Genomic DNA, 25389 nt, shown 5'->3' with positions numbered 1-25389 from the left:
AGACACCTAAGTTAGTCAGTGGTATTATAGGCAGTCAGATAGGGTTAGGCTCTCAAAGAATACAGAAGCACATTGCAACTGTGGTGACAGTCGCATTAGTTGTCTGACAGGCTTCAGGATAAAGGAAACAAGTATACCCACATATTTCTCAGAGGAAGTATCAGCAATGATTGATATTCTAAACAGATATATAATTTGGATGGGGGAGCAAAAACTTGTTGATCCAACTCTTCTGGAAAATTTCCGCATTCACTCCATGTACATTTGTTTTGTGTCTTGCTTCCCCATTGGGTCAATATTACATAACCAATTATACTTGTATTATTGGCACTTGACCATAATATTGTCCCACCACACTATGATTTCATATCCACCTTATGATTTTCCCTTACATAGCTTCCCACAAGAAATGGTGTCCTTTATAATTTACTTTCTGGGTTCCCTTCTGTGTCTCTTAGACAAAACCTATTTCCCCTTAATAAATATTCCCTCCTGTTCACCTCCATTGTTTTTTTGACTTTTTCTTTGATTTAGGGGAACACAAATTCAGTGCATTTGACATCTAAGAAGCTAGGAGGTAAACTACTTCCTTTATATATTCTGGATTATTTTTATTCTTACATCATCCCTATATCAGCAGCACATTGGAGTTTCTTGTATAAGGTTGGCTATTTCAAGTCTGTTTGAACTACATAGCTTGATTCTGTCTTTAAAAAACTTTAAATTGTTCAAATTCTCAGAAATTACTTTGAATTAATTTAAAGGTTCTAGTATTAGTTGGAGGGCTTCTAAGAGGATATACTTTGCAAAATGTTGAGTTACATTGTGCTGGGGGTTTAGCTCAGTGGCATAAGTGCCTGCTTGGCAAACGAGGTCATGAGGTCGTGAGTTTGATCCCTGGTACAAAAAAAAGTTATGTTGTACACCCCCCAAAAATGGCTTTTAAATCTTTGAGGCAATCAAAAGTAAATCATCCATATAATAAGCAACAGGAAATCCCCAGCCAGGTCTATTTCCCATCATTACAATGCTTGTTATATCATGACTGCATCAAGACTGGTTTCTTCCAAAGGACTGCTTTCTTAAAGAGTGAATTATCAAGACTGGCAACTTCTACTTGGTTATTCTACTCAACAATTATTGATTTGGATAACAGTCATCTCCACTGACTTATAACACAGAAGTAGAAGCACTTAAGATTCTGTTTATTAGATATTACCTAATATAAGTCCATTTGAGAGCTTTCTACCTTTGTCTATGGGAAGGAGAGACAGTTTTGTTTCTTGCATTAACTTGTGTCTGAGTAAACATATAGCCATGCTGCACTTTTTCTTAATTGCTAAATAGTTGGGCATGTGGTCATGTAAGCAAAAAACTACACAACAGTTAAATGATGAAGCCAGGAAAAATCAAAATAGGCTGGCTATTTCTCTTTGCAGTTCTTGGGAATTTCTTCAATTTTTGAATGCCCATGATTAATAAAGTTCTTTTGTAGTCCTATAAGTCAATTCACCTATGCTCATCTTTATTATATAAGAGAGTTTGCTTTTGGAGACAATGGGAGAGGCCCATCATCCACACCTCCAAAGTAAAAGGATTGAGATGTCAAGCGCAGAGTAAGTGAAACTTTGATGGTGAATCTGCAGAAATGGCTTTCTGACCAAACCCACATAACACTGATCCAAACAATCAGTAACCTTTCTGACCATAGCTTGCAAGCTCCCTCTCTCTTCTAATCTCATTGACTGAAATCAGGGAGGTGCTATCTTTTCAACTGCCTTTTCAGTTTTTTGCTAAATCTACCGTTCTCTGTGCATTCCTTTGTTTGTGGAATATCATTTGCTTATCAATTGGTCTAGTTCTAAAAGCCTGTTCTGGGATTTCTGGGTGGGGGTCATTCTTTGAGATTATACCCACAATAACTACCTTCACTGTTTTTGGGTAAGTGTGAAAATTTCATCCACAGCTAAATAAAAATGACCATCTATTTCTCTATTTCTTAAAGTGACTTCATTAGCACTATTTTTTTTTTTTGTAGCAGTGATCGAACTCATAACCTCACACTTGTCAGGCAGGTGTTTATGCCACTGAGCTAAATCCCCAGCCCTCTTACAATGACTTCAAAATTTAGTTAAAAATAATTTCTTGGAGGCCATGTAAATTTTCAGTTTCAAAAGCTCCACAAATCACTTCACAGATTTTTAAAACAGCTTTTAATCGTAGCCTACATAGACTCAAATTTCATGTACTGAGTATAACTTTTATTTTTATTCTCCAGAAAATATTATTTAGGTCAATAACTACTTTGTGCCAGACATGATACATTTTGTGGACAACACAATGATAAATGTAAAAAATTTAATTAGATAGCTATATATATAAAATATCTGAATTATTTATAATAAAATACTAAAAACATTTGTGAAGTATAAATTTATGTATTGTTTGCTTTTTAAAGTTCACAAATGGTGCATTTGGGTTTACTATGTTTTATACTATTTTTTATTTGCACATGTGAGTCTGTGTGACACTGATATAAAATCAAAAGGCTAACCTTTAATAAATTTGAGTAAATTCTACTAAAACTATACACATTGAAAATAAAGCCTTTTATCAACTTATAGGTCAAATTAAAAATAAGCATTAAAGAATGAGTTTCAAAGTGAATGAGGATTATATTTGGTCATCATTTTATTAAGAATATTTATGAAGTTTATTAAGCACAGCTCATTTAATACCTTAAAATGATTTTTTTTTTTTTAAAAGTGCCCCGAATGGTTAATAGCTGTGGCTTACCTTACAGTTCTTGGGTTTGTTTATATGGTTTAACAGTTTATATGATTAGTTTTAAGAGATGCTAAAGGCTTTTTTCTTTAATGCATAAATTGCTTTTATTTTACTCTTTACTGTGATTAAGAAAATGAGATTTTTAAAAATCAGGGTTTGAGACCAGCATGGTGGAACTCAGGTAGCTTATTCTTTGTCCTGTTGATAAGCGCCCCCGGCCATGGGTCAGGAGTAGAATCCTTGGTTCCTATGAGCCTACCAGCAGGCCGGCTGAAAATCAAACACCCTTTCCTTCCCCCCCCCCCACCCCCCAGCTACTGGGGATAGATGTCTCAGCATCTTTTGGGAGGATGACCATATGCAGTAGAGCAAATATGGGGGATTTCCTTCCATCTTCTGTTTGAAGGCAAAGGTTGTTTTCACTGTTTTGTTTTGTTGTTTCTTTTGCTCTATTTAATACTCTCAATTGGTTTTATAACATTCTGTTTTTGGATTGATTTTGCAGTACCTAATTGACTGGACAACTATTGTGAAGTTAACGAGATATACCATAGTACCTATTACTACTATCCCAGTATCCTACTGTGAAATTCTGTACCAATATCACTGAATTTTCTCGATTGGCTTTGTTCTGTCTTGTGCTGTTGCATTTTTACTACTTTCAAATAAAATTTAAAAAAAATAAAAATAAAAATGTGTTTTTTCCAGATCATTTTAAAGCTATGGTTTAAAAACAAATGATTATGAATTTTTCCCATTCTCACATATGTGATACACTCTTTTGCAGATGAACAGTGTTCGTATCTGTATATGAGAAATTTGGGGGCACAAATATGTGTTGGTAACAAGTTTTAAATAACTGGTAACCTATGTGTGGCATGATATAATTATGTAATAATATGAAAGTTATATTCTTATAAATTGATCAAACATCTTGACAGTGTAAATCTTGAGTAAAATATTTCTAATTAGGAGAATTTTTTCTAAAAAGTTTTCAATAATTTAAAACAGGGAGATGGTACTATCTTTTTTAAAACAACAAGCCTTTGATTATTGATCTCTTCTTAAGAAAATATAGAAAAAAGCTTTTTAAAGCGAGACTTCGAATTTTCCAAATAGTTCTAGTGTTTTCCAGTTCTGTTATAATTAAACCATTAAAAACAACTGAAATCTCAGTTGGGTGTGTTTGTACATACCAGAAAATTCCAGGACTTTGGAGAACAAGGGATAAGAATCACCACAATTCTGAGCACAACCTGGACTACATAGTAAGTTCAAGTCTGTCCTAAACTACATGGTAAAATCCTGTCTCAAAAAAAATTAAGTCTTAGGACTTCGTATATATTTGGGTATCATCTTTTAATAATCTTTTATATTTGTGGCTGTACAAACAACTACTATGTAATTTTCTTGATTTTTAAAAATATTGTTCAAACATAATGCAATCATGATTATTAATGTTGTAAATTGTTTTGCTACACATGTATTGTTTATAGTCACACAAATGACTAAAGTTATACTCCTCTGGGGATACATCAATCTTGCTCAAAAATGTTTTTAGTTGGCAAAATATACATTAATTTTTGCATACTTTTCAAAATTATTTAGTTTTGTATATGTACCTAAAAATTCTATAATTTTTACTAAACAATAATTTTTAGTTTCAGCATTTGTAAATTGTGTGCTTTTCCCATCAGTTTATCAGAGGTGATCCTTCAGTGTGTCCTTGACATACCATTCTGACAAATAAGCTTGCTTCACAGAAACACTGGCATTTTTCAATTACCTTCATCACTATGTTTGTTAGTTCAAGTCTAATATAGAGACAGGATTTCCTTTATGCTTTTTGGCTTGTTTCATTCCCACTATAAACTTTGAAACAGTTTGTCACAATTTTAAACTTTTAGCATGCAGACTCCAGAATTAACAAGACTAAACTGAAACGTCTTTTGTTTGTTTAATGACCAGTTTTTAACTTATTTGAAGTGAAACTAGGAAAACATATTTCATAATTTAACAGAAACAAAAGTCAAGAATTTATCTATGACATGAATTTGATGGACATTTTAAGAAACAGCTACATTTTGGAAAGCAAATTGAATTAGCCAGGCGCGGTAGCACAGGTCTCAAATCCCAGCACTGAGGCGACTAAGGCAGATGATTGCTGTGCGTTCAAGGCCAGCTGTGGCTTCACAGTGAATTCAAGGTGTGCCTGCACTACAAAGTCAGACTCTGTCTCAAAACAAACAAACAAAAATAAGTTTATTAGAAGACTGAACTTTTATGAATTCTTTGTAAAAACTTCTAATGTCAGCCTTGAAAGAAGATGACAGGTGTTGCACTCTGCCCCTTTTCTCAATTTCAGCCAGTTTTCCAGAAGAAAATCCTTTTCAATCCTATAATTGGAAAGGAGGAATTTTATTGACACCTAGAAATAGTCATATACTTCCAATTATTTATATATAGATCTTATATAACAACAAATTCTTTCATGAAATCTGCATTTATTCATAGCTAAAAATACAACATACAATTACAGTAGCAAAGAAAAGGATTATATAAAGGCTGCAAAACAGGCTCATGATGAATTCCTTGCAGCTTCACCCTCTGATAATCAGCCAACTGCAGCATTATTTGGGTCTCAGGAAGGGCCTGAGTGAAACTGTGACACTAAAGGCACAGAAGGAAAGTTATACAGCAAGGCCTTTTTAGTTGATATGTGACAACACATGCCAAAAAACAATGGTCTATTAGTTAGTGGCTCAATGAGAACCTAGCTGCTTTTCAGCTTTGGCTTGAAGAGGTCTTCCAAAGACATACTCATTTAAGACTCCCTGTCTGGGGAAGGCAGTACTTATCAGTCAATCAGCTCCATTAGGAAAAGCTCCAAAAAAGGAAAAAAAAAAAAAAAAAAAAAAAATCCCCAACTGAGCCCACAAACCAAAATACGCCAATTGGTTGATGGAACTTATTCAGTGTTTAATAACAATAATAACAAAGGAGAACTAGATAAGGAAAAGAGAAAAGGAATTAAAAATTGTCCTTTAGAAAAAAAAAAACTGTCTCTTTGGGCTCAGTTTCCTTTTTACTTTCTTCTAAAATAGCAACCTTGGGCAAATCCTTTTCAGCTGCAAGTGGACCTGCCCATTCCCTCTTACTTACAAGTAGTTCTCTTTCACACGTAAATGGTCCACCCTTTGGGAACTTTCCATAGGAACAAATAATTATTTCACTAGGCTAGGGCTATCCTCTTCCACTCACTAAGACTAGAACTAAGACCACGACATTATCAAACTGAATGGAATCCCACTTTCCAAAACATAAAGGACACCAGGCCTCCACTATACAGTCTGATTTATTTCCTCCACTGCTGAATATGTCCTACATTTATCTCTAATAAATCTTTCCTGTGCATATTTTCCTCACATATCCTGAAAGTTCTTTTTTCATGACAGGAGTCAGCGAACCTGCATATTTATTGTAAAAGGATTTCAGCCTGGGGGACTCACGATAAAACAAACCACCTAAGACATCAGAAGATTAACAATGAACACAAACTTCATGCACCTATAACAAACAGAAAATATCAACTTTTTTTTTTTTCAGGAGAGAAAATACCTACCATTCTCCTGATCTACATGGATAAAATGTTTTGCCACTCCTAAATTGATTGTGTGAATAGTCTCATTACTGTCTTCTTTACCACAGTTATTAAAACATTAGTTCTACATCAGTAATAAAAAAGCATAGTCAAATACATCTGAGTGCATTCTGTTTAATTAAAAAAAAAAAAAAGTTCCATAGCCACACGTAGGGCTCAGGTTATAATGCTGGCCTTGGGAGTCTGAAACAGGACTGTCACCACTAGTACTTTGTCAGTCTGGATCACAGTTTTACATCATGTGTGTTTACTGCGATACTTGGTCTCAAATACCAAAAAAAAAAAAAAAAAAAAAAAAAAAAAACTATAGAGGGTACAACATGTACCTTTTATAATGAGCAGAAAAATATTATGTGTTCTAAATATTTCATATTTTATTCTTAATACAACTATGTTATAGCACCAAACAATTAATTACATATGTGACAAAAATCTTCTAAAATTCCTTTTGAAAAACCAAAGAACACTATACTTTTCAAATCTCAGCTTAAAAAGTAAAGAGCTGGGGATTTAGTTCAGTGGCATAAGCGCCTGCCTTGCAAGTGCATGGTGGTGAGTTCAATTCCCAGTACCAAAAAAAAAAAAAGTAAGAGATTTGCCTTCCCTTTCCTTTTATTTGGACACAGGGTAACTACAGACATTTAATTCTGAACTTGAAACAACATATACAGACACAAAATTCATCGAAGACATCAAGCCATAATTTTGAATCATTCTAAACTGAGATTTGATTTGGCTGGCAACACAAATCAAGAGAAAGTAGAGATGAATCATCCACTTATGGTAGTAAATTGTGCATTTTAGAAGCTAAGTAAATGTGAGAAAACAAGGGAAAAGAAAAAAGATAACCAATTTGTATATATGTATAAAATAGCTAAGATGATTATACTACTAATTCTATTAGTTCTTATAAAAGAACAGTTAATACTCATGAGTAGATCAATTCTGAGTATTGATATCTGGTAATCTAAGCAACTCTTTTGATGATAACAATATGCAATATAACAACCATTATTAAATTCTAAAAAAAAAAAAAAAAACCCTAAGTAAATCTGACTTTTTAGCACTGCAAACAAGCTGCACTCCATTCAGATATAAAACAAACTATAAAATAAGAAACTGTAAACTGCAGAAAAAAGTATACGAATATGAGTTTGTGATCTAGGAGTGAAGAAAGTATCAAGATATAAAAGTACAAAGCAATAAATGTTTAGGTGACTTTAAAAAGATTCAAAAACAGTAAAAGGACTTCTGTTCAGCAAAGAAAATTCGTGATATTAACTTACAGATTAAAAATCATGCAAAGTATATTTAGTGTCAAATGTCACAAACAACTGAAGGGAAGACTTTATTTTAAAAAAAGTACCCTCATGGGAAACACATACACATAATACAAGAAAGTACTTCAAAGGAAAGGAAAAAATTAAAGAAATATAAAAAAGAGGAACAAACTCAAAAAGCATATCAATTTAAATTCATAAAATTCACTAAGCTAGAAAAATTCTAGAGTTGGAGGTTATCAGAATTAGGATTTATTGCCCACTGTTGGTGCTAGTAAGGATATTCTGTGATTTTACATAGACACACACTCTGCATCTATGACATTTTCTCAAATCTGTTTCTATGGAGAAAGAGAAGGCCTGCTGTATATTTATATCTTTGACAAAATATAGTCTCTGTTAGATTTTACATGGACCCACACACACTAAATATATTCCTGAGTATCTATGGCATTTTCTCAAATCTGTTTCTAGGGCAGAAGAAAAAGAAGGCCTGCCTTATATTCATACCTTGGACAAAACTGAAAAATCCTGCTTTCTGATAAAAAGAAAACTAGGTAAAACTTGTAAAAAGAAAACTAGGTATCATAATCCATCCTCATTTTTTATGAAGTATGGAATCACTAGTGGCTGAAAACTTCTAACTTAGTTGGTGAATTGGACACATAAATTCCTGAATGATATTGCTCCTCCAAGTGAACTAACAGCTCAAAACAGCAACACTTAGGAGAATCCACAACACCTCGCTCTTCTTCTCCATGTCTCTAGTTATGCTGGTAACTTTCCTCAAGTGAACCATCTACACTCAGCACCACACTGATTTAATTCAGCTGGTGTTAGTTGACCACCAGTTTTTTAATTCATATCGGCCTGAAATCTTTATCTTTGCACCACAAATTCAAGCTGAGTAACACCAAGTAACTCTTAGTCTGTTTCCTTCTTGTGCTCCCACTATTCTGCTTTTTTGATGCCTCTACAGTGAAAACCTACAAGTCTTCACTGCTTGGTGTATTATATAGACATATGAGTGTAGGGAGGTTGAGTATACAGGCTAAGCAAAGTGGGGCCATGAACTGAAGCTCTGAGCATTATCTCAGCTGTGCCCTTCTTCTCCATGGGCCATTCCCATGGGCTTCTGCAGGGTACCAACATGAAAGAATTGCCCAGTGTATGAGAAATTCAGGAGTGCTTGGCTGGGAGGCATTGCAGGGATGGCAGCATCCAACCATACATAGAACATGTAATCAAGGCTCATGATCACTTCTTTTACAGACAGTGAAGTTATTGCAAAGAAAAACAGAGCCCCAACTCACCCAGGAGACAGTGCCTCACAGATAAGTTCCTCATTTGCAAGGAAAGAAAAATAGGAAAAGGCATGAAGAAAGCCAAATATTTGCACCAGCAGTTAGGCCGGGAGAATGGTTCCCAGAGTCAGGATCAATTCAATCTACAGACAGAAATCTTTTCTGATCAACATTGTGCATGTTCAGTGTCTTATAACAAACTGCTCTGCCTCCCTGCGTCTATTCACTTACATTTTCTATCCTGGCTCATTGTATGGCTGAAGCAAGCCACGCAGTAGCACCAGAGTGGTGCCCTTCTCTATAATACAAAAGAAAAAGGGAACTAAACCACCAAAACAAAATGAGAAGACAAACTCAAATTTGTGCTTTTTTTTTTATACAAACAGTTTCTCCTGAAACTGATTCATACTGCCCTCAACACAAGAAACTATTTCATCAGTTTCATATTTTGCAGTGAAACATTTTACAGAGTTCAAAGAATGCTGCTTTACAAAGAGTTTATTGAATGCTGCTCCAGGTACCAAGGAAAAATACCCTGATCAACTCAGTCAGTTGAAAAATAAAAGCTACCAAAAATGCTCTGAACACCCCTGATCTAGCAAACATGATTAAGCTGTGGGTGCTTTAAAACAGCTCAACACTTACTTGTACTGACCTATATTGGAGAAAAATCTATGCAACACATACCAAGTTTCATAGTAAAATAAATATCTTGTGGACTTTATAGAACATGATGTACTGGAAATCACATGCTGTTTTCATATGGTTTGCTATTGCTGACGAGCAGTGACTCACAGCTACTGGCCACAATTTTGAGCAAGTATTGTATTAACACCACTAGTGTGCCAACAGCATGACATGCAACAATTGAGGCGCATTTCAACTGAATGCTTATCCTTTTTTCAAAAAAATACTTCAGCACTGGAGATTAAATTCAGGGCCTAATGCATGTTACACAAGTTTCCACAAACTGGAGACACAGTCTCAGTATTTCTACTTTATGTTGTAATGGGACTTGCTCAGCTTTACAGACTGCCTTTGGTATAGCCATCCTCGTGCCTTAGTGTCCCAGATGGCTGAGATGCAAGTTGGGTGTTTAAAAACAAACAAATGAAAATGAAAACCAGTGGTGATAGAGCACCCCCATCTTAGCCAGGCAGGTCGGCACAAGTCTGTCTTCTCAGCACTCCAAGAAACTGAGTCAAGTTCAAAAGTTCACTGCAAGCCTGGCGAGGTGGTACATGTCTGTAATGCCCAGCACTTGTGAGTCCCAGGCAAAAGGTCACCTAAATTTGAGGCCAGGGTGGACTGCATAGTAATTTCGAGCTAGCTTGAACTTCACAGCTAGACTCTGTCTCAAAAATCAAAAAACAGGAACAAAAAAGAATCAAGCGAAAAGATTCAATGCAGCCTGGGAACGTAGTGAGATGCGATCACAAATTTTAAAAAGAAATTATTAAAAAGTGTGGGGAATCTACTTCAGAGTAAAAGTCCTGAGTTCAATATTCGGTAAAATACAAACATCAGGGAATGAGATCGGGAAAGCAGTAGCACTGCTCCCCTAGCTTTTTCTTTCTCGTGACGCGCAACTCCCACCCTGGTACAATTGGTGACGCAGCTGCCCTCTGTGGCTTCCTGTGCCCTGGCAACACTGTCATTGGAAAACAAGGTGCTGATTATCCAAAATGTACCTGCCTTAGCCAGGGCAGGACACTCACTGTACACAACATTACAGAACGGGGAGCTCGCAGTGACGCCGGCAGAGCGGTTCCAGGCGCCATTGCCGTTCCCACCGCTTCCATCCGGACCTCAGCTCCATCCCCTCCCGATCCATCTCAGGGCACCCATCCCACAACCTCACCATTGTGTGGCTTGAGGGTCTCTTCACGGTCCTTCTCCTACAGACTGTAGCCAGTACAAATCCAAAAGAAGACAGTTTAATCAGACAGAAATCCTCCTAGCAACGGGTTCGGGATCTGGACTTCCGCCCTGGGAAACAGAGCCCTCCTCCCTCGGCCCACCTGATTGGACAGTCCACGCAGCCCGCCCCTCAACAGTGATTTGCTCCTGCTATTTGACTCTCCCTTTAATCTGGGCTTGACAAAATTTTAGGATTCTACCGGTGTAAATAGAACATAAGTGGTAGACTGTAACCCAGGATTTTCTGTACTTTCTTATGCGGATCTGCACTAACGTTTCTTAGAGCAGTGCTTTCTCCAGCTTTTGCAGAGCCGTCTCTCCCTTTTTTTTGTGACAGGGTGTCTGTGTAATTTAGTCTGTTTCATTATGTTGCCAATTTTCTCTGATCCTAATGCATCAACTGCCTCAGGTCTGGGATTACTGGCATGCACCACCATCCCTGGCTCCTCCCGTTTTCTCACTAAACTACAGGGACTTTTCCTGGGTGTTGTCTGCAAAATGGGGTCATAGGTGACCTAAGCCAGTTCTGGAGTTAAAATACCATGGAGAAAGTAGAGTTAGAGAGCATCAGGAGTTCAGGCAAGGCCAGAAAACAACGAATAAAGGGAGGGCTTGACATTGTGAGAGGTAAAAACTTGCAATAAGGGAGTTTGCTTTATGGAAAACATTTTTCTCACATTGATATATCGATTTACTCATTTCAATAAAAGTTCATAAATATATATGCCAGAAGAGAAATATAATAATTGATAAATGCATTTCAACTTGTCAAGGCAGAGAAACTCAGACTTCAGACTGTTAGCTTCCATTTCCTACAGTTCTCTTTGCCAACGAGAAACTCTCCATCTATTTTTTTTATTTGTTTAAAGGAAAAAACAAAAACAAAACAGTGTATGGGTCGAAGGGTAGAAGTAATACAGAATTACAAAAAAAAAAAAAGGTAAGAAATCACTAGTTAATAGATCACATATTGTCATCTTGGAGATAGTTGTTCAAGTTACAGGATTAAAGCATACAAAGTGGACATTCAAACAGTGAGACTGCAAATAGTTGTGTTCAGTGATCCCACAAAAACTTAGTAATATGGTCATCTGTCTTAACACACCTAAACACACTTCCAGTTGTATCCTTTGGAGCACTTTTTTTTCCTCTCTTTTTTACAACAAAATTTACACATTTTGGGTTTTATTACTCCCACAGTTCTTATTACTTTTTTTGGAAGAGAATAAAACCAAATATGACAAAACAAAGCAGTCAGTCCAAACAAAGGATAGACTTAGCACATGATATAAAAACAGAATACAAGGTTATCAACAATGGTTACCAAAATGCCTCTTGCTTCCGTAAAAAGAATTGTCTATATCATTAGATATAATAAACTTGAACAGAACAGTAAAGAACAAGACCAATAAAACTTAAACAATGGAAATATTACAGGACTTCAAAAGAAGGTAATAGTCAAACCACAATGGGCAACATAGTGAATCTTATTGCTTTCAAAGTAGTTGTCTATACCCTCAAACGTGATACTATCAAACAGAACGGAATAGAATATAATCAGTCAAAACAAGATAGTGGGAGTAATACAAGGCTTCAAAACAAGTTAATAGGAAATCAAAAAAGTTACAATAATGTATCCTGCTAATTTTTTTATTTTTCCCTTAATTAAAAAAATGGTAAATAAATAAATTTTTTTATGAAAAAGGGAGATTAAGATAAAAGAGGACATAAGAACATAACAACACAGGTCAAAGCAAGACAATTTCAGCAACCTAGTGCTTCACCACAAGATAACCTGGCTTATAGTAGTTACCATAGTATCTTTTTCCTTGAAATATTTTAATATAACTTCATACACTATAGCATCAAACGTATCAAGACAGTGTGAAACCATTCAAGAGGATGAAAGTATTACAGGGTATTTAGAACCAGCTAATGGAAAACGAATAATGGTTTCTATATAATCTTTTTGCCTATAAAAATTTTTGTTTACACTATCACATATACTAAAATCCAGTAAGATACAAAATGATAAAACCAATGGAGACAGAGGAACAACAGTGTGGTGGGACTTCAAAACAAGATGATATTAAATTAGCACTAGCTATTATGATGTCTTGTTTTCTTCAAAACAGCTGTTCATTTCACCAGAGGCAATATATCAAACAGCCCAGAATAAAGCCATTCCAATCAATGAGTGAAAACTTTACAAGGTATCAAAGCCACATAATGGGGAATCATGATTACCACACACTTTTATATATTTGAATCATTTCTTACAATAGGAAAACTATTTAGTACTCATACATGTGAGTTTTATTTATTTCACTTATGAGTATGGTCTCCAGCTGTGCCCATTCATTGATAAATATGTCATTGGGATCCTTCTTTATAGCTGAGTAGTACTCCATTGTATAAAAAAACCACAACTTTTTTACCCATTCCTCTGTTGATGGACACTTAGGTTGTTTCCAAGATCTGGCAATTACAAATTGTGCTGCTAGATACAGCTTACTGGAATTTGTGGGATGCAATGAAAGCCGTCCTAAGAGGAAAATTTATTGCACTGAGTTCCCACATCAGGAAATCAGAACGAATAAAAATAAATAACTTGATGCTACACCTCAAACAGCTAGAAAAAGAAGAGCAAGTCAAGCCAAAAGCCAAAAGAAGGGAGGAAATTATAAACATCAGAGTAGAAATCAATGCAATAGAGACTAAAAAAACAATCCAAAGAATCAACGAATCAAAGAGTTGGTTCTTTGAAAGAATAAATAAAATTGATAAGCCCCTAGCCAACCTTATTTAAAAAAGGGAAGAAAAAGCTCAAATTCATGCAATAAGAAATGAAAAAGGTGAAATCACTACAGACCCAATAGAAATACAGAAGATCATCAACACCTATTTTGAAAACCTCTACTCTCAAAGGCTTGATAACACAGAAGAAATTGACAGATTCTTAGAAACATATGAAGTACCAAAGCTAGATAAAGATGATGTAAAACTGTTGAATAACCCAATCTCTGTTAATGAAATTGAAAATGTAATTAAGTCCTTACCTACAAAGAAGAGCCCAGGCCCAGATGGATTCACTGTGGAATTCTACAAGAAATACAAAGGAGACCTAATGCCGACACTCCTCAATTCAATGAAATTGAAAGGGAAGCAATCCTTCTTAAGTCATTCCTGAAAGCAAACATTACTCTAGTACCAAAACCTGAGAAAGACGCAACTAAAAAAGAGAACTATAGACCGATCTCCCTAATGAACACAGATGCAAAAATCCTCAATAAAATATTGGCAAATAGGATGCAGCAAATCATCAAGAAGATTACACATCATGACCAAGTGGGATTCATCCCAGGAATGCAAGGATGGTTCAACATACATTAATCAATAAATGTAATCCACCATATCAATAAAGCCAAAAGTAAGAATCACATAATCATTTCTATAGATGCAGAAAAAGCCTTCCATAAGGTCCAACATTCATTCATGATAAGAACTTTACAGAAAACTGGAATAGATGGTCTTTATCTCAATATAATAAAGGCCATTGATGACAAACCAACAGCCAGCATCATACTAAATGGCCAAAAATTGAAAGCCTTTTCTTTAAAATCGGGCACAAGACAAGGATGTCCTTTATCACCACTCCTATTTAATATAGTACTGGAAGTACTAGCCAGGGCAATTAGGCAAGAGAGAGGAATAAAAGGGGTAAAGATAGGAAAAGAGGAAGTTAAATTATCATTGTTTGCAGATGACATGACACTCTACATAGAAGACCCCCTAAACTTCATTAAAAGACTCTTAGATACAATAAATAAATTCAGTAATGTAGCTGGATACAAAATCAATACTCAGCATTCCTATACATGAACAACAAAATCACAGAGAGGGAAATAAGAGAAACCACACTCTTCACATTAGCAAGTAAAAAAATGAAATATTTAGGAATTACTCTTATGAAAGAAGTGAAAGACCTATACAAGGAAAATTATAATACACTGAAAAAAGAAATTGAAGATGATCTCAGAAAATGGCCATTCTTTCAGGAGTGAGATGGTATCAGGAGTGAGAATGGCCTTGCTCATGGATAGGAAGAACAAACATTGTGAAAATGGCCATTCTCCCAAAACTGTTACACAGATTCAGTGAAATCCCCCCCCCAAATACCATCAACATACCTTATAGATCTAGAGAAATCACTTCTAAAATTCATCTGGAACCAGAAGACACCTAGAATAGCAAAGGCAACTCTAAGCAGCAAAGGCAAGTCAGGAGGCATCACAATCCCTGACTTGAAGTTATACTATAAAGCAACAGTAGTAAAATCAACATGGTACTGGAATCAAAACAGAGCCGAAGATCAATGGAATAGATTAGAAGATACAACCACGACTACAAACACACTCAACCACCTTATCTTTCATAAAGGAGCCAAGCAGGTTCACTGGAAAAACGACAGTCTCTTTAATAAATGGTGCTGGAAAAACTGGCTCTCCATTTGCCAAAAACTAAAGCTAGACCCATGCGTATCACCATGTACTAAAATAAAATCTAACTGAATCAAAGATCTCAATATTAAAACAGAAACACTAAATCTATTGGAAGACAAATTGGGTAGAAACTTTAAAGACATAGGAGTAGGTAGAGAATTCATGAACAGGACTCAAACCACATGGGAAATACTTCCCAGAATCAATAACTGGGACCACCTCTTATTAAAAAGTTCCTGCATGTCAAAAGAAATCTCCAGCATAGTGAAAAAAAAACCCCACAAACTGGGAAAATATCTTAGTGAACTCTCTCTCAGAGAAGGACTCTTTTCTGAAACATAAAAGAATTTTAAAAACTCAGACCCCCAAAATTCAAAGATCCAATCCAAAAATGGGCATCTGAGATGAATACACACTTCTCAGATGAAGAAATACAAATGGCAAATAAATACATGAAAAAATGTTCATCATCATTGGTCATTAGAGAAATGCAAATCAAAACCACACTGAGATACCATCTCACTCCTGAAAGAATGGCCGAGATCAAGAATACCAACAACAAATGCTGGAGAGGCTGTGGGGAAAAAGGAACTCTCCTACACTGTTGGTGGGAGTGTAGACTGGTACAACCTTTGTGGAGGTCAGTCTGGAGATTTCTCAAAAAGCTGGGATTGGAAGTCCATTTATTCCAGCTCTTCCACTTCTAGGCATATTCCCAGAAGAACTGAAAGCATCATACCACAGTGATATATGTGCACCTATGTTTATAGCAGCACAATTTGTAATCACCAGATCTTGGAAACAACCCAAGTGTCCATCAACTGAAGAATGGATAAAAAAGTTGTGCTATTTCTATACAACGGAGTATTATTCAGCTATAAAGAAGGATCACATTGAGATATTTATCAATAAATGGGCGCAGCTTGAGACCATACTCATAAGTGAAATAAATGAAGCTCGCATGAGTGAATACCGAATAGTTTCCCTAATGTAAATAATAATTCAAATATATAAAAATACGTGATAATCATGATTCCCCATTATGTGGCCTTGAAGCCTTATAAAGTTTTCACTTATTAATTGGAAAGGCTTTATTCTGGGCTTCTTGATATGGAAATATTTGAAGCTATAGTATATGAAGTTATATTCAAATATTTCAAGGAAAAAGACAGACACTATGGTAACTACTATTAAGTCAGGTTATTTGGTAGTGAAGTACTAGGTTGCTGAAACAGTCATGCTTTGACCTGTATTGTTATATTTATGTCCTTTTTATCTCAATCTCTCCCTTATTCATTAAAAAATTTAGTTATTTTTATGATTTTTTTAAATAAGGGGAAAAATTTTAAAAATTAGCAGGATATATAATAGTACCTTTTTTTTATTTCCTATTAACTTGTTTTGAAGTCCTGTAATATTCCCACTATCTTGTTTTGACTGATTAGACTCTGTTCCATTCTGTATGATAGTATCTAGTTTGAAGGTATAGGCAACTACTTTGAAGGCAATAAGATTCACTAAGACGCCCATTCTGGTTTGACTATTTTCTCCTTTGGAAGTCCTGTAATGTTTACAATGCTTAAGTTTTATTGGTCTTGTTCTCTACTGTTTTGTTCAACTTTATAATACCTAATGAGATATACAGTTCTTTTTAAAGAAACAAGAGACATTATGGTAACCATTGTTGATAACCTTGTACTCTGTTTTTACATCATGTGCTATGTCTATCCTTGGTTTTAAATGGCAGCTTTCTTTTGCCATATTTGACTTTATTCTCTCCCCCCCAAAAAAGTAATAAGAACTAAGGCGTAATAAAACCCAAAGTGTGTAAAGTTGTTGTAAAAAAGAGAAGGAAAAAAAGTGCTCTAAAAGATACAACAGCAAGTGTGTTTAGGGGTGTTAAATAGTTGACCATATTAGTATTTTTGGTTGGATCATTGAACACAACTGTTTGCAGTCTCACTGTTTGAATGTCCACTTTGTATGCTTTGATACTGTGACTTGAACAACTGTCTCTAGGATGATAATAAGTAATCTATTAACTGGTGATTTCTTACTGGTTTTTTTTTTTTTTTGTAGTTCTGTATTACTTGTACCCTTGCACCACTTTGTTTTGTTTTGTTTTTTCTCTTTTTCCTTTTAAATAAAATTAAACAAAAAACAAATTGTGCTGGTATAAACATAGGTGCAATACATCACTGTGGTATGATGCTTTCAGTTCTTCTGGGAATATGCCTAGAAGTGGAAGAGCTGGAACAAATGGTACTTCCAATCCCAGCTTTTTGAGAAATCTCCAGACTGACTTCCACAATGGTTGTACCAGTCTACACTCCCTCCAACAGTGTAGGAGAGTTCCTTTTTCCCCACAGCCTCTCCAGCATTTGTTATTGATGGTTTTCTTGATCCTGGCCATCCTTTCAGGAGTGAGATGGAATCTCAGTGTGGTTTTAATTTGCATTTCTCTAATGACTAATGATGATGAACATTTTTTCATGTATTTATTTGCCATTTGTATTTCTTCATCTGAGAAGTGTGTATTCATCTCAGATGCCCATTTTTGGATTGGATCTTTGAATTTGATTTTTTTTTAATTCTTTATATGTTTTAGACAGAAGTCCTTTGTCTTAGGGAGAGTTCACCAAGGTATTTTCCCAGTTTGTGGGTTTTTTTTCTCACTATGCTGGAGATTTCTTTTGACATGCAGGAACTTTTTAATAAGAGGTGGTCCCAGTTATTGATTCTGGGAAGTATTTCCTATGCAGTGTGAGTCCTGTTCATGAATTCTCTACCTACCCCTATGTCATCAAGGTTTCTACCCAATTTGTCTTATAATAGACTTAGTGTTCCTGCTTTAATATTCAGATCTTTGATCCACTTAGATTTTAACTTAGTACATGTTGATAGGCATGGGTCTAGTTTTAGTTTTCAGGATATGGAGAGCCAGTTTTTCCAATACCATTTATTAAAGAGACTCGTTCTTCCAGTGAACCTGTTTGGCTCCTTTATCAAAGATAAGGTGGTTACGTGTGTTTGTAGTTGTGGTTTTATCTTCTGATCTAGTCCACTGATCTTCAGCTCTGTTTTGATTCCAGTACCATGTTGATTTTACTACAGTTGCTTTGTAGTATAACTTCAAGTCAGGGATTCTGATGCCTCCTGCCTTGCCTTTGTTGCTTAGAACTGTGTTTGATATTCTAGGTCTCTTCTCGATCCAGATGAAATTTAGCAGTAATTTCTCTATATCTATGAGATATGTTGATGGTATTTTGATTGGGATTGCATTGAATCTGTATAAGAGTTTTGAGAAAATGGCCATTTTCACAATATTTATTCTTTCTATCCATGAGCAAGGGATGTCTTTCCATTTTCTGAGATCATCTTCAATTTTTTTTAGTGTATTATAATTTTCTCTGTATAGGTCTTTCGCTTCTTTCATAAGAGTGATTTTAAATATTTCATTTTTTTGGTTGCTAGTGTGAAGGGTGTGGCTTCTCTTTTTCTCTCTGTGTGATTTTGTTGTTAGCATGTAGGGAATGCTATTGATTTCTGAGTATTGATTTTGTATCCAGCTCCATTACTGAATTCATTTATTATATCTAAGAGTCTTTCAATGGAGTTTTGGGGGTCTTCTATGTAGAGTGTCATGTCATTTGCAAATAATAATTTTACTTACTCTTTTCCTGTCTTTACCCCTTTTATTTCTGTGTCTTGTCTTGCTCTGGCTAGTATTTCCAGTACTATATTAAATAGGAGCAGTGATAAGAGACATCCTTGTCTTGTGCCTGATTTTAAAGTAAAGGCCTTCAATATTTTTCCACTTAGTATGATACTGGCTGTTTGTCATAGATGGCATTTATTATATTGAGGTAAAGACCATCTATTCCAATTTTCTGTAAAGTTCTTATCATAAATGAATGATGGACCTTATCAAAAGCATTTCTGCATCTATAGAAATGATCATGTGTTTCTTACTTTTAGCTTTATTGATATGGTGGATTACATTTATTGATTAATGTATGTTGAACCATCCCTGTATGCCTGGGATGAATCCCACTTGGTCATGGTGTATAATCTTCTTGATGATTTGCTGCAACCTATTTTCCAATATTTTATTGAGGATCTTTGTATCTGTGTTCATTAGGGAGATCGGTCTATAGTTCTCTTTTTTAGTTGCGTCTTTCTCAGGTTTTGGTACTAGAGTAATATTTGCTTCCAGGAATGACTTAGGAAGGATTGCTTCCCTTTCAATTTCATTGAAGAGTTTGAGGAGTGTCAGCATTAAGTCTTCTTTTTATTTCTTGTAGAATTCTGCAGTGAATCCGTCTGGGCCTGGGGTCTTCTTTGTAGGTAAGGACTTAATTACATTTTCAATTTCATTCATAGAAATTGGGTTATTCAGCATGTTACATCCTCTTGACCTAGCTTTGGTACTTCATATGTTTCTAGGAATCTGTCAATTTCTTCTGTGTTATCAAACCTTTGAGAGTAGAGGTTTTTGAAATAGGTGTCAATGATCTTCTCTATTTCTATAGAGTCTGTAGTGATCTCATCTTTTTCATTTCTTATTGCATGAATTTGAGCTTTTTCTTCCCTTTTTTAATAAGGTTGGCAGGGGCTTATCAATTTTATTTATTCTTTCAAAGAATCAACTCTTTGATTCATTGATTCTTTGAATTATTTTCTTAGTCTCTATTGCATTAATTCCTGCTCTGATTTTTATAATTTCCTCTCTTCTTTTTGCTTTGTGCTTGACTTGCTCTTCTTTTCCTAGCTGTTCAAGGTGTAGCATTCGTTTTGTTTTCCTGATGTGTAAACTCAGTGCAGTAAATTTTCCTCTGAGGGCGGCTTTCATTGCATCCCACAGATTCTGGTAAGTTGTATTTGTATTTTCATTTTCTTGTTGGTGTTGGTTAATTTCTTCTTTAATTTCCCCGGAGACCCACTGATTACTCGAGTGTGTTATTCACACTCGAGTTATAAACATGCGTTTGTGGGATTTTTGCAGCATCTTTTATCATTAATTTCTAATTTCAAAGTGCTATGATCCAGTAACATGCAAGGGATAATTTCAGCTCTTTTGCATTTATTTAAATATGTTCTGTGAGCTAATATATGGTCTGTTTTAGAGAATGACTCATATCTCATATACTCCTGAGAAGAATGAGTATTCTGATATTGTTGGATGGAACACTCTGTATATGTCTATCAAGTCCATTTGTTCACATTTGTGATTCAGTTCTTTGCTGATTTTCTGTCTGGTTGATCTGTCCATTGGTGTCAATGGTGTGTTAAGGTCTCCTGTTACAATTGTGTTACTGATAATTTAATTTTTCATTTCTGTTAATACTTGTTTTATATAACTGGGGTGCTCTGGAATTTGATACATATATATTTAAGATAGTTATCCCTTCCTCTTGAAGTTTTCCCCTAACGAATATGTAGTGACCTTCTTTGTCTCTAGTGATCATTATTGTTTTTTTTAAAATTTTGTTTAAGGATAAAAGGAAACAAAACAGAAAAGGGGTATAAGTTATACAGAATTTCAAAAAAATAAACAGTAGGAAATCACTTCCTTATTGGTTTAAAGTTCCCATTGTCTGCTAGCAGAATGCCTACTCGTGCTTTTTTGGGGGTTCCTGTTCCGTGAAGTATTGTTTTCCATCCTTTGACTTTCGTCTGTGAGTATCCTTCTGGGTTAGATGGGTTTCTTGTAGACAGCATATTGTTGGATTTTGTTTCTTGATCCATTCTTCCAGTCTGTTTCTTTTAATTGGTGCATTGATACCAGTTACATTAATGGTTATAACTGTTACATGTTGGTTTATTGTTGACATGTTGTATTTCTGCTGTTGTATCTTTATCTTTCTGTTCTGCTTAATTTCTGCTTTGCTTGGTGTAAGTGTAAACTGTCTTTCAGTGTTTTCTGCATGGTTGGCTTGTTGATCATGAAGTTCTTCAGCTGTTCTTTGTCATAGAAGTATCTTATTTCACGATCGATTTTGAAGGATAGTTTTGCAGGGTACATCAGTCTAGGTTGGAAACCATTTTCCTTTAGGATCTGGAATACTTCACTCCATGTTCTTCTTGACTTTATTGTTTGTGCTGAGAAGTGTGCTGTGATTCTGATAGGTTTTCTTTTATAAGTGATCTGTCTTTTCTCTCTGATAGTTTTTAATAATCTATTCTTTTGTTTGACTTCTGGGATGGTGATTATTATATGTCTGGGTGTAGTTTTATTTTGGTTATGACTATGTAGAGTTCTATATGTTTCACTGAACCTTATGTCAGTTTCCAATCTCATGCTTGGGAAATTTTCAGCTATTACTTCTGTAAATATCCTCTTGACGTCCTTTTTTTTGTCCCTTCTTTTTCATTAATCCCTATCAATCTTATGTTGTTTTTCTTTGCATCATCTTGCAGTTGTTGAATTGTTATTTCCTGATTCTTTGTTATTTTTAAAAGATCTCTCCTTTCATGTTCACTAGCTGCAATCTTGTCTTCAAGGTCTGAAATTCTATCTTCACTTTCATTGAGGCGGCTTTTACAGCTTTCAGTGGAATTTGATTTCCTGTATATCTCTGTGCATCTGTTTTATGTATTCTGTTTGTTTCTTACATTATTCATCTAGGGATTCTATCTTTTTATTTAGTTCCTCCAATTTTTAAACTGTGTTTTCTTTAGATATATTCAGCATCTCTATCATTTGTTTTATCATTTCTTCTTTTACCTGGGAGATTATTTCTAGTTTGAATTCCTTTAAAGCTTCCTGTTGCTTGTTTATTTCAGTTGCTATTATGCCCGATATTTGAGTTGTATGGCATATATTTTCTTCTATGTAAATCGCCCCTAAGGTTTCTTGGGGTGGGCTGGAGGTTTGAGGTTGTAATTTGGTCTTTTTTTTGTCATTTTCCTATATTTCTGTGTTTCAAGTGTTTCAAGTGCTATTCAAAAACTTCCTCAGGGTCTGTTGGAAATCCACTTCTATGCCCTAAGCTCCTGGGACTCTGGTACCCAGTTCCCCCAGGCCACGAGTCCTCTGGAACCAGTGGCACTTGCCTGCTTGCTTAGAACTCCACAGTCCTCCAAGCACATGGGGAGACAGATACAGGCACCCCAGACCCGCCTAGCTGTTCCAGTGCATTCAGAAGGTGCAAGGGTCCCAAACAAGCTGGGTTCTGGGGAAAGTGGGCACCTGCTTCCTTGCTTAGATATCCACAGTTCTCCAAGCACAGCCAGAACAAGGAGGTGAATGTAGGCACCCAGAACTGCCTAGCTGTTCCAGTGCACCCAGAAGGCTTGAGGGTCCCAAACAAGCTGGGCTCGGGGGAAGTGCATGGGGCACTTACCCCAGGATGCCGGGCCTCTGGAACCAGTGGTGCTCACCTGCTTGCTTAGACCTCCACAGTCCTCCAAGCACACAGGGAGGTGGATGCAGGCGCCCCAGACTTGCCTATATGTTCCAGTGCACCCAGAAGGTGCGAGGGTCCCAAACAAGCTGGCCTCTGGGGAAAGTGGGCACCTGCCTGCTTGCTTAGAATTCCACAGTTCTCCAAGCACAGCCAGAACGAGAAGGCAGATGCAGGCGCCCCAGACCCGCCTAGCTGTTCCAGTAACTCTCTATCTTTTAATACATTACAAATCCTAGAAAAAAATAATATCTGGAATCATGTGATAGTATTAGTGTCTTGTTAGGTATGAGAGATGGATAGAATATCAGCAAATTTGTGGTGCTTTGAGTTGAGTCATAAACATGGTAAGTTGAAGACCATAACTTCTCCCAGCCACTTCTTCCTTGGCACTTGTATTTTGAGCTTCTCAATTCTTATATACTAGTTACCTTTCCTTTCTCATGATCTTCCAATCTGATATTTCTGCTTTTGATTCAAATAAGTGACTTCAATCTCCAAAACCCTAAGCTAATATACTTTTATTCTTAAATTCTGGATGTCAGGTATGTTGGACCTACATTAAGAAACATAAAATCAATAAGTGTCTTAGCAAAATAATCTGCAAAATGTATCAAACCTTTCTTTAGAAAACTGTATAAGTGAGCTTTCTCTACAACTATTCTTCATTGATTTCCTGCATATAAACATATTTCAGTCTGACTCCAGCAATACTTTGCATACTGAACAACTTTCGAGGAAAAAGTCTATGTTAGCCACCGAATCCCTCTGAAAGGACAAACACTTCACCACCATTTTCACATGTGTCACTTACTTTCCACATGTCAACTGTGGCTGTCAGCACTCCTAGATTCATTCGGAGTAGTTGGAAACAACACACCAAACAGGTCTGCAGCTGAGGAGACCCTGAGAGGATGGTCCTGACTTACCTGGGTTTCAGATCACTGGCCTTCTGACTCTGCTCCCCACTACAGTTTGTCCACGTGCTTTATACCAACAGTGATGGGTTGGGTGATATAAATATACTCAAGTCAAGTATCTAAATTTAAATCAGGAGAGCCTTTGCTTTCCTTATGTTATTACTACCGAATAAGGAAAAGCAAATTCTAAGGTGCTGTGCTTGCATTTAAAAAATCCAAGAATTAATACTTATTGAAAAGCTAAAATGAAACATTTCCTTATAATGAAACTTGTGGGAAAATGCTAATTGAATTTAAATTATCCTCTTTCCTGTGCTTTTAAGTTCCATCATCATTTCAGTTGAATATTGTCATAAGATGCTCCCAGCAGAGGAATTTATATATTCTATTTACCATTTTAGAAGACCAACATCTCTGTGGGGACTCTAGTGCATGACCCTTACCTGCCACACCAAATCAACACAGCCACTACACTGGTGAAAATCACTAATCCTCTTGTTTGCAATATTCCATTGCCTTTTACTTGTTTCATCATAGCCATGCATAGTCAATTTTTCATGGAAAGCCTGACCTCATAGGAATATCGTCCTGAAACCTGCTCACATTCTATCTCATTCAGCCTGAAAGCCAAGTTTGTTTCTGGCACATGTTGCTACTCTGATGTCATCTCCCTGCCTCTTTGAAAGGCCTCTCCTTCTCTTGTGTACTCACTGTGTTCCAGTCACGCTAGCACTTCCTCTAGAGATTCTTGCAATTATGTGACATACTCCTCTGGTAGCCCACATCATTCAATCCTCAAGTAAATAATGCCTCACCCCATTGTTTGTTCTATTCAAATTTTTTAAACAAACTTTCCATTGACCAACCTGTTAATTATCAAAACATCCCAAGGAAGTTTAAATCCCCTTTCCTCTTCTTGTTTAATTATTCCTATAGTATTCATCATGGTATGATAAAACATACTGTTCTACTTAATCACGTGCCTTAGTTAAGCATTACACACATTGCCTCTATTTCTTTAGAATGCAACTTTCATGAGTGCATGTTCAAATGTTTAGCCAAATGCCTATTTGTAATAGTATTCTGAGCATAGACATTGTTTCTCAAATGAATTTATTAGCATATGTAGATCCTCTAGAAATTGTCTCAGAAGAAAGGCAGTCAGCAAATCACATGAACAGGTGTGGAGACTCATAATTATTCTTAATGTGTTGCAACAAGCCTTTGTTGCAATTACAGGATCTTATTATAGAAAAGAGAGTCAGATCCTCTCCCAGAGAAGACGCTCCTATGCATGTATTTGAGAGTACTACAGGTTCTCTCTCTCTCTCTGTGACAAAAGAAAAAGCCATGAATTCAGGACCAGGCCCCTACAACCTCACCTTTATCCTCTGCTACTTCAACAGGTTCCCCTCTGTTAAGGCTCTGACCATCACATGACTATTCCCCACAGAGCAAAAAAAACAAACCAAAACAAAACAAACAGATATTAAAATTAGTTACCACCTCCTGGAAAAGCAGAGCAGTATTCATGGAACAGGTCATGTTCCTCACTGAGGAGTCTCTGGTAATCACAACTGTGACTGAAGCAGCCACATCTGTCCTCAGT

At 36.0% G+C, this 25389-nt stretch overlaps 1 protein-coding gene across 2 annotated transcripts in view; it reads right to left on the bottom strand.

The window, feature by feature from the left end:
• Positions 1 to 11264, bottom strand: part of LOC100733315 (zinc finger protein 431-like) — a 29859-nt gene extending 18595 nt beyond the window's left edge. Inside the window, exons 1-2 of one of the 2 annotated variants that reach the window (XR_010051197.1) lie at positions 10894 to 11264; positions 4726 to 5183 (exon numbers count right to left, since the gene is read on the bottom strand). Coding sequence is in view for 1 of the 2 variants with exons in the window: in XM_013151440.3 (XP_013006894.1) it covers positions 10894 to 10896 (3 nt within the window). In the remaining variant the exon portion in view is untranslated. Of the gene's footprint in view, positions 1 to 4725; positions 5184 to 10893 lie in introns of those variants that run through there. The other variant, XM_013151440.3, reaches the window with a different exon arrangement.
• Between the last annotated feature and the right edge of the window lie 14125 nt (positions 11265 to 25389).

The sequence above is a fragment of the Cavia porcellus genome, unplaced genomic scaffold, assembly GCF_034190915.1.
Source record: "Cavia porcellus strain 051 isolate PalLab524CR breed Dunkin Hartley unplaced genomic scaffold, mCavPor4.1 scaffold_13, whole genome shotgun sequence".
Classification (NCBI taxonomy): Eukaryota; Metazoa; Chordata; class Mammalia; order Rodentia; family Caviidae; genus Cavia; species Cavia porcellus.
This window is presented reverse-complemented; position numbering and strand designations above follow the sequence as displayed.